Here is a 10,000-nt window from a genome sequence, read left to right as displayed (position 1 = left end):
TGTCTGTGTGTGTGTTTGTGTGTCTGTGTGTGTGTGTGTGTGTGTGTGTGTGTGTGTGTGTGTGTGTGTGTGTGCGCGTGCGCGCACGTGCGTGTGCGTCATCATGGAAAAATGTGGTCCTGAAGGCACCTATTATAAGGAGAACTATGGCAGAAGCTGTTTTGAGTACAGGTGTTTATATGTCTGTCTGTCTGTCTGTCTGTCTGTCTGTCTGTCTGTCTGTCTGTGGACAGATTTTGTGAATGTGATAGCGTGAAAAACATGCAAGTTGCAGTCACGAAACTTTACAGGTGTGTAATTGACATCAAAATTAAGGCTGAGTTCTAAAAAGGGCGTGATCTGGATGTTCTACCAGGTAAAGTGCCCTCACAGGGAGATAAAAATGGAGGGATATAAATGGCACATTATGTAAATGTGTTGGTCTGAAGTATAAAATATAAGTTATCAGATCTCTATTCTTTTTATATTTTTATACTCATGGTACACACACACACACCTCTCTGTAACCAAATCATGAGGACAGTGTATGCAAATCTCTTACACGTCTCTTACAACATCTTAACGAGATAATAATATTTACACAAGCAGAGCCATTGTATCCTGGTAAAACCATCCTAATGCCGCGACCTCTGTTCCTCTCCACAGATCACAGAATGTGACGACCTCTGTTCCTCTCCACAGATCACAGAATGTGACGACCTCTGTTCCTCTCCACAGATCACAGAATGTGACGTGACCTCTGTTCCTCTCCACAGATCACAGAATGTGACGTCACCTCTGTTCCTCTCCACAGATCACAGAATGTGACGTGACCTCTGTTCCTCTCCACAGATCACAGAATGTGACGTCACCTCTGTTCCTCTCCACAGATCACAGAATGTGACGACCTCTGTTCCTCTCCACAGATCACAGAATGTGACGACCTCTGTTCCTCTCCACAGATCACAGAATGTGACGTGACCTCTGTTCCTCTCCACAGATCACAGAATGTGACGACCTCTGTTTCTCTCCACAGATCACAGAATGTGACGACCTCTGTTCCTCTCCACAGATCACAGAATGTGACGACCTCTGTTCCTCTCCACAGATCACAGAATGTGACGACCTCTGTTCCTCTCCACAGATCACAGAATGTGACGACCTCTGTTCCTCTCCACAGATCACAGAATGTGACGACCTCTGTTCCTCTCCACAGATCACAGAATGTGACGTCACCTTATCAGGATGTTTTTTGTTTTTTTACCAGGCTAGAGCCATTGTTCTGTTCTCCTAATAAGTACATCCCCTGACTGTTATAACTTTAATATCAATCAACTCAGGAAGGCAGGATCCATTGATGCCTGACTCCCTCCAAACAATCCTTGTGATATGTCTTTATGTAATATTAAGAAGTATTTGAATAATTGTCAAAACTAAAATGTATGTTTTGCGATCCAAAGCAGAAGTCATCGGCCTAGCTAATGAGATTATTACATATAAATGCTATAGCTTTTTTGTTTTTATTTCACAAAGTTCTCACGGAGGTGCTGTGTTACCTCCCCTTGACATTACAGCAGCACAGCTGTTTGGCTCAGTATGAGCTGTGGTCTGTCCACATTTCCTCCACATCCGGCTGCCTGGCTGGTTTCATGCTGCTGCTGCTGCTGCATATCCAATATTTGTATTGGGAACTAGGAATTACCCAGCTGAGTGACGTCACACCCAAGTTGACCGGGTTCCAGTAAAACAGTCAGGCAGCCAGGGCTATAGCTCTAGCCAGCCTAGCCATCGTTAGCAATAACAGTAAGAACACATCATGTAGTATTTTACACATACAAACATCGTAGCAACATGTCCAAGTTAGATGGTACTGTGTGTACGTACATCTGATTTAATAAGGCACAGATAAAAACCAACTGCTAATAAACAGTATTTACTACAACTTTAACTACTGTTGAAGCGCGGGCCTGCCATCTTGAATTTTGAGGTCGGGGCTGGTGAGGCTCTCCCGAGATCGGTGTGGGAGGGAATCCGAGGTCGTGAACTTTGACCTTTAAATTCCTAGTTCTCAATACAAATGGAATGAGGCTTGTTGCCTCATGGAGTTTGACTGTAGCTGACTGGTCTCCTCTCCAGGTCAGTGACCTTGAGCGATGTGATAAGATCATAGAAAGAGGTTTGATGTTGCACCCCCAACATAATGTGCACATTTAGGATCAGAGCATAGCTCTCACAGAGCTCCATATTTATTCTGTGGATGATCCTCTGGGGTACATCCGTCCAGAGTAAGAGGGCGGGGAGGGTGACCTTTTGGCCGCATCCACCCCCCAGGGGCTGAGCATTGAGATAAATGATGGTGCTGAGGTCATTGGTCCCGGGGTGTCATGACATATGTGGGAGGGAACACTCTGCAGTGTTTTCTCTGCCAGCAGTATCAGGGAAGACTGCCTGATGGGACTCCACAGCCTCCTTGCCTTAAACAGCTGTCTCTGACACATTAGTCACACAGAAAGGCAACACTGTTTCCTGTGTGTGTGGCTGCTGGGAGTGCTGGAGGTTATTGAACTGCTCTTTGTGTTGGGATGGCTCTTCTCTTTTGGGGCAGTAAAGGGTTCTGGTTAGGAGACGCTGGCTGGGGTGAGGGTAGTCAGTGGGCTTGAGCCCATCTCTGTATTGTGCAAATAGAGATTAGATTCTCTGCCCGAACCCAAGACCGGCCCGCGGGCTAGGACTGGGTCAGGCCGAGCTTGTGGTCAGATATAATACAACATACATATATATAATACTAGTAATTGGGGTAATATTTGATGTGATAATCAGAATGTTATAACATTGTAACCTTAAAACCTTATGTATTATTCATAAGACTAAAGAGGCAACATGGATATAGTTTGACAAACAGCCAAATTACTACGAAGATTTTGGGTTCGGGCCGGGCTCGGGCCCATAAATGCAACCAATGGGATGGGCTGGGCTGGGCTCAGACAGAACGGGCTTGGGTCGGGCTTGTTTTTTTTTATTGTGCTGTGTTATATATGTTTTAATGTGCAAGTAGAAATTGTTATTATTGTTTTTTTCTACAGTTTTTTATGCTTCTAGTTATTTTATTATATCTGGGTGTTTACATGTATATAAATTACATTTAAAAAGTTTGCTGAATCCTATTACTTTTGCTGCGATAGCAACATAATCTACAGGAACAATCAATACATTTTCACCTTATCTCATAACGTTAGTAGATCAGAACTCATAGCTTTCAAACATGGGCCTGCTTTACTCTTTGTTTTCCATGAGTGAATAAATGTTAATTACCTTAAATGGCCGGTGTTGTTTCCCTGCATGTAGCACTTTCCATCTCTTCCAACTCTCTGTCTCTCTCTCTTAAGAAGTCTGGACAGGAAAAGCTCATAATCCTGTAGGATCAGACACACTGCATAGTCTCTCTCTCTCAGATGCTCCACTGGAACACAGACACATAGACAAAAACACATGCGCACACATGCACACACACGCCTAGGCACAGCCATGGCCTTCAACTGGATACACAGTATTAGCCTGGGGTAAACCCAGCCTCCATGTGACCTCCATGTACTACACTACAGACCAGTCTGTGACGTCACGTGACCTCCATGTACTACGCTACAGACCAGTCTGTGACATCACGTTGAAGGCTGGGTTCACCCAGGCTAACAAAGTATGGCAAATTTCGAGTCCAAATTTGATCTCATTATAATGGAGACAAAGTTTTTAATTTTCTCTCAAATTGTGAGAAATGTATTTGGAAGTCTACTAAAATAAATAAATAAAAAATCAGGGATACGTTAAAAAAACGCACAGATTTGGAATAGCTGCAAACACATATGTGCAGGATGGTAGGGGCAGGCCAATCTACTCTGCCTCTGCCACCATGCATTTCGAAATTTCGACCGACCGACCAACAGAGCAACCTAGAGCTGCTGGTCCCAGCTGAAAATACCATTTTCATTTTTCTTCAACATGTGATTTTGACTCAAGGTCAAAGATAAAACTCCTGTCAATATCAATTTCATTTTCTTCTGACAGATCAAACTTCACACACTGGACCAGACAAGATCAGAGGATTGCTCATCTCCCCTGCTGTGGCCTGCAGAGTACAACCCTTGTGATCAAATGATGGCAGAATTATTCATAGAAATTTAAGATTTTTTTTTGATGCAGCTAATGATATTATCAGCAGCTACAAATAGCTTATGACCCTTTTAGTATGGGGCGCAGACACTGTTTCAGAAGATGTTTCAGCTGTGACATTTGAGCCCAGGAGAGTGGTCTCTTGTGGAAACACTTTTTGACCTTCTACAGGTCTTTGTGTTCTAAAGCCAATGATCCACATATTCATTGATAAGACCTAAGGTACCATGTCCTTCCTGGATCAGATAATGCTAACACTTTATTTGGATAGTCCACCTAACTACAAAGAGTATTTTGTAACAATTCGACCACTTATTAGTTGACATTCAACAATTCAACTGTTTCGCTTCTGTCTGTAGATGTTTGTCTGTGGATGTTTAACAGATTGTGTTTGTTTCCCATTCCCACCTGAGTCTCATCCCAGCTGGAGCGACTCAATTGTTCTGAGAATGTTCATGAATGGTCACATAGCCTACTCTATTATAATCTGTTAAACACATCTACAGACAAAAGTGAAACAGTGGGATTGTTAAATGTCAGCAAAAGCTGTTGGAATGTTAATAGAGGGTCTACACTCTCTGTAGGCGGATTATCCAAATAAAATGTTACCCAGATGATTTATTTTGAGCATAGGGAAAGCCTAACTGTAAAGACCCTACATGACGTTAAGAGTATGAGCAGCCCCAGGGTTGGCTGCTTTTGGTAAAGGGTGATTGTTTGTTGTTTTCCAGAGGACAAACCTGGTGGTGAAACCCGGCCTGCCGATGCTGCTGTGCGGGTCCTGCTCTCCCTGCGTGGTGCTGTCGGTGTCCACCATCGGCGACACCGACACCGCCGACAAGAATAAAGAGCACAGTGCCAAGTTGTTCCGGTTCCTGACAGGGGAACTGGGTCTAACTGAAGACAGGTGGGTTCTCTGGTCTAACTGAAGACAGGTGGGTTCTCTGGAGCTTAGCAGACATAACATCATCTTGTTATGGGAGAGAGGCCTGTTGTTGATGTTTTGTAATACCAAAGCCTGCACAATCAAGCCCCATCTTCCTTTTGGCCATGGGGCAGACCATATAGAGGCAGACCATACATGATGGTTAAAGCTTATATTTATAATTTATATATATTTATATTCATATTTAATAGTAGATAAGTAAGTAGTAAAGTAAGTAAGTAAAGTTTATTACTCACTTTTTAATAGTGTCCTGTTTTAATTGTGCTCTGTTGCTCAACGGTGTGTTTATTGTATGTTGGCGGTGGAGGAAGCGGTTGGTGGATTGTATTGTTTGTATTATTGTAATAAAAAAAAGAAAAAAGAAATTACTCACTTATTTGTCATTTAGGGAACAAATTTAGTACGACACAATTAGGCCTACTATTTTTAGCCTGACACAATAATGTGGTCAAGATTCAAGATTCAAGATTCAAGAGAATAAATAAGGACATCACAGTAAAGTTTTTCAATTTTATTGTTAATCATTTTGACAGTGATTGCCAACTTCAGTGTTATATACAATATATACAAGATACAGTCTGTAATAAACAAACATACAATTGTGCACCAATGATGTAGATAGTACGAAGGATAAATATTGGTACAAGCAGTACCTTACCTTGCAGGCATCTTTATTGTACTAATGCACAAACACACCAATTACATAATTTCAGTGCAACAAAGTAACAGTCAGGTTGCGACTACATTAACACTTAATATAAACACACTGGATACCAAGTGTCAATGGAGGTTTCTCATGCATATCTTCCAGAAATACTTAAACTGTTGAAGTATTCTCGTGTACTGATATTTACACGAGTAAAAAAGTAAAAAGTGTACTGAGGTAGCATGCAGGGAAGACGCAACTATGGCATTACATTTGTATCATTGAATCAATATTACAAAAGTATTACAAACCGTCACTGACCCATCCCTGATATTGTTTGCTTATGCCCAAACAAAATGGCAACTTTGATTACAAATCTGTTTTCACAACAGTTTACCATCGTGCATTTTCAGGTCTAGAGAGAGAAGAGATGAAAATGGGGGATTCAAACTGCACTGGTTAAGTTGGTTCCATATGATGAGTTGTGTGTAGTACTGTGTACACATCATGACATGTGATGTCTAAGTACTGTGTACACATCATGACATGTGATGTCTAAGTACTGTGTGCACATCATCATGACATGTGATGTCTAAGGTTTCCATAGCCTCAGGAGGCCATCCTCGCTGTACGTGGCGATCAGATTCTCATGTGGGTGGTGGACGATGCCAATTACATCTTTCTCGTGGACCTGTTGGTGCAGAAAATCACAGATCACCAGACATTCAAATCACAGATCACCAGACATTCAAATCACAGATCACCAGACATTCAAATCACAGATCACCAGACATTCAAATCACAGATCACCAGACATCATCTAGGCAGCCTTCACTAGCATGGCTACTCAGCAGCAGCAGCAGCAGCAGCAGCAGCAGTATTCTTTCACAACAGCGATTATCAAGTGGGGCAAAAAATAACTAGATGGGCAAAATCTCACAGGTCAGGTTATTTAATAGAGTGCCAAAATCACACCCTCTTCCGGGTTAGGCATACAAACCAAGGGATTTTCCACCATTCATTTTTCCATAGACATTTTGTAAAATGTTTATAAAAAATAATTTTACTTGGTCAAACCAAGTGATTCAGCTATATTTAGAATCAGGAGAGACCATATAACATTCCACTCAGACAAAAAAAAAAGGACGTGAAGTGGCTATGAATCAAAAGAGTCTGGATAAACTGCCTTCTTTTACAGGCTCTAATAATGAGTAGATATAGTTAAGTAGATATTGGCTATATATATATATATATATGGATATAGGGCTTACAGTCAGCGTTCTCTCCAGCCGTCCCGTGGCATATCTGAAGCAGTACAGCACCAAGTCTTCTCCCACACAGTAGATCCACTCCCCACGGGGGGAGAGGGTGCAACATACAAAGTCTCCCCCCTCCTTTCTGTCTGAGCTGAAGGTCTTCACAGTCTAAATGAGGAGAGAGGCAACATTAACAAAACTCAATGATATTATGTGGGTATTGTCATAGTGAAAATACTTAATATCTCGACACAAATGATGCCGAGAACGATGTTTCACTGCATTTCATCCGTCTTTGATTGAAGTTAATTGACTGAATGAATATTCTGGATGGTATGAAAGAATGGTAGCAGTCTCGTTTATTTCATGTTTGGAGAAACTATATAAGCTCTTGTTCGGCGGATGTGACTAGTGATTATGAATGGATTCTAATGAGTTCTTCTCACCTGACCCTGCATGTTCATGATGACCACCATGTTGGAGTGGTTGCACACCACAAAGTGCTCTGGATTTTGGGGGAGAGGAATCGCATTGTAGACAGGGATTTCTGAGCTCTTCAACAGAGATTTTAATGTGTGGATGCATTCTGTAGTCTCTGTATTCCATATCTAAAATGTGCACATGGAAAAGTGTTTATCATTCAGTGGGAGAAATATATTGTGTGTGTATATTACACACAGTAATAATGATCTAGCATAGGACCAATAGTGAGTATTGTAAGTGATCAGTGTACCTTCACTGTGCCATCCGATGAGGCACTGATGATGTGACTGCCATCGTGTGTGAAAGATGCATCGTTTACAAATGACGTATGGCCAATTAACTTCTTGAGTGTCTTGCCTGACCTCAATTCATGGATTCTGAAAATAACACAGTTGTAAAACTGACTGACAGTTGTTTTGGAAGCAACAAAACAGCAGGTTCAGTAAATAAACTACGCCATGTTTACAGTACTAGTCAAACAGCAGGTTCAGTATTAAACAGCCATGTTTACAGTACTAAACAGCAGGTTCAGTAAATAAACAAAGCCATGTTTACAGTACTAGTCAAACAGCAGGTTCAGTAAATAAACAACACCATGTTTACAGTACTAGTCAAACAGCAGGTTCAGTAACTAAACAAAGCTATGTTTACAGTGCTAGTCAAATGTTTGGATACACTCTCATTCAAGTGAATGGGAAGGTGTGTTCAAACTTTTGACTGGTAGCGTATGTAACTCATGGGGCATTTTTCTTCAGGACCAGCACATGGTGTTAAATACACCAGTTGCTGAGTAACCAATGTCTTATTTTTAGATCCTCTGGAGTGACTTGAGTCAGTGCACAGCTAGTCTCGCGAGCCAGCCTCTCTTCCCTTCCGTCAGAGAGGCTGGCTCGCGAGACTAGTGCACAGCTAATCCATGACAAAACACCTAATGCTCACTGCAATAAGGACTCTAAAGTCCTCTTACTAACCCTGAAAAATGTACTGTCTACCTACTGTCTTGTTAAATAAAGGCGAAAATGTGCCCCCACACCAAAATAAATAAATAAATAAGGGGGGGGGAAACAATAAAATCTTGTAAATATTGTCAGTGATTTTTGTGTTGTGGTAATCTGTGTATATTCTCTGATGTGCCAGTCAGTAATGTGTTACTGATATCTGTCTATGTTTGATGTTACTAACATTGTTGAATTAAACTTACCCACGATGCTGTACCGAAAAGAAAATTGTACCGACCTCGGTCCTGTGGTCATTAAATGATTGGTTGATTGATTGGTTGGTTGGTTGATTGATTGGTTGATTCACTCCCTCTCTGGTGTGATGAGTTAGCATAAATAAACAACCATCTACCATCTCTTGGAATTGCAAGTGGAGGCACACGTTGCAGCTTTGGGCCTGAGGTTGAGGACATGTCGTCTCAGCTACTCCCACACAACCCATGTGCTTCCAACACAGCCCACACTCCACACGATTCACTAATAGAAATCGAATGCTCCTCATCATAGAGCAGGAAAAGAGAGAAAGACCTAATTGCCTGCAGGTGCGTTATGCATGCGAGAAAAATCTGATGTCAAGATTCCACTCTACCGCTTATTTGCATTGTTTATAAAGGGAGAATGTATATGTGCACAACATGTGTTTGTTTACTCAAAAAGTCAAGTTTGTCTTTAGCCACAAGTCTTTAGTACAAGTGACGTGGCATATCTCAGATAACAAGCCCAGATTCTGTGCACTCAAGGGGGTCTGAAAAGTGGCCAAATGTAGTGACCAAGCTGGCATCAATGGCCCACAGGCGAGTCATCTTTCAGTCAAAGACTCTTTGTCAAAGACACCCTCTAGAGGCCATCTGACAAAGCGCATCACATTTCCGTTCTTGATGGCCGTCAAATCCATCTTGCCACACTCCAATCTATTGGTTTGAATCTGAACCAATGAGCGTCTACGGGCGGGATTTAGGTGTGACAACAGCGAGGAACAAGCCTGTGATAGATGTGATAGACAGATGGGGCATCCAATCACCTGCCAGGTTTTTTTTTTTAAAGTGCCTGCTCCTTTTAAACAGTTTCCTGAGCGAGTTCCCAGATAATTCAGTGAAACAAACCATCTAGCAGTGTCAGGTTACTGCCTGCCTGCATGAGCTGAAAATGGCACTTGAAGACCACGGCTGGCTCCGCCGTGCCGTGGTAAAAACACCAGTATACCAGCCACTAGGTTGCCCAAACAAGTCATGTTGTAGCAAATTCTAAATAATCTCAATGATTTGTAGCAGCACAGAGCCACACAGCTGTTACAACACATGACGCATTCATATGGTCTGTCCATACTGAGTAACAGCACCTGCTTTACTACATGTTAACAATGTGCATAGAAAACATGATAGTCATGTCCCACCTGACGGTCTGGTCAAAGGAGGCGCTGAGAATCTGGCTGCTGTCCTTAGAGAAGCTCAGACAGGTCACTCCTTTGCTGTGAGCGTGCTCAAACCTGCGCAGACACAAGCCACTCTGGATCTTCCACACCTAG

The 10,000-nt window shown here is 42.1% G+C and overlaps 1 protein-coding gene across 1 annotated transcript in view; it reads right to left on the bottom strand.

The window, feature by feature from the left end:
* Nucleotides 1–6,330: 6,330 nt before the first annotated feature.
* LOC310793703 (WD40 repeat-containing protein SMU1-like) overlaps nucleotides 6,331–10,000 on the bottom strand; it is a gene marked incomplete at both ends in the record, with an annotated part of 11,516 nt that continues 7,846 nt past the window's right edge. Inside the window, 5 exons of the mRNA XM_083655559.1 lie at nucleotides 6,331–6,429; nucleotides 7,010–7,162; nucleotides 7,441–7,602; nucleotides 7,728–7,854; nucleotides 9,869–9,996. Coding sequence (XP_083511685.1) covers nucleotides 6,331–6,429; nucleotides 7,010–7,162; nucleotides 7,441–7,602; nucleotides 7,728–7,854; nucleotides 9,869–9,996 — 669 coding nt within the window. The remainder of the gene's footprint in view (nucleotides 6,430–7,009; nucleotides 7,163–7,440; nucleotides 7,603–7,727; nucleotides 7,855–9,868; nucleotides 9,997–10,000) is intronic.

The sequence above is a fragment of the Poromitra crassiceps genome (genome assembly GCF_964638095.1).
Source record: "Poromitra crassiceps genome assembly, chromosome: 19".
Lineage (NCBI taxonomy): Eukaryota > Metazoa > Chordata > Actinopteri > Beryciformes > Melamphaidae > Poromitra > Poromitra crassiceps.
This window is presented reverse-complemented; position numbering and strand designations above follow the sequence as displayed.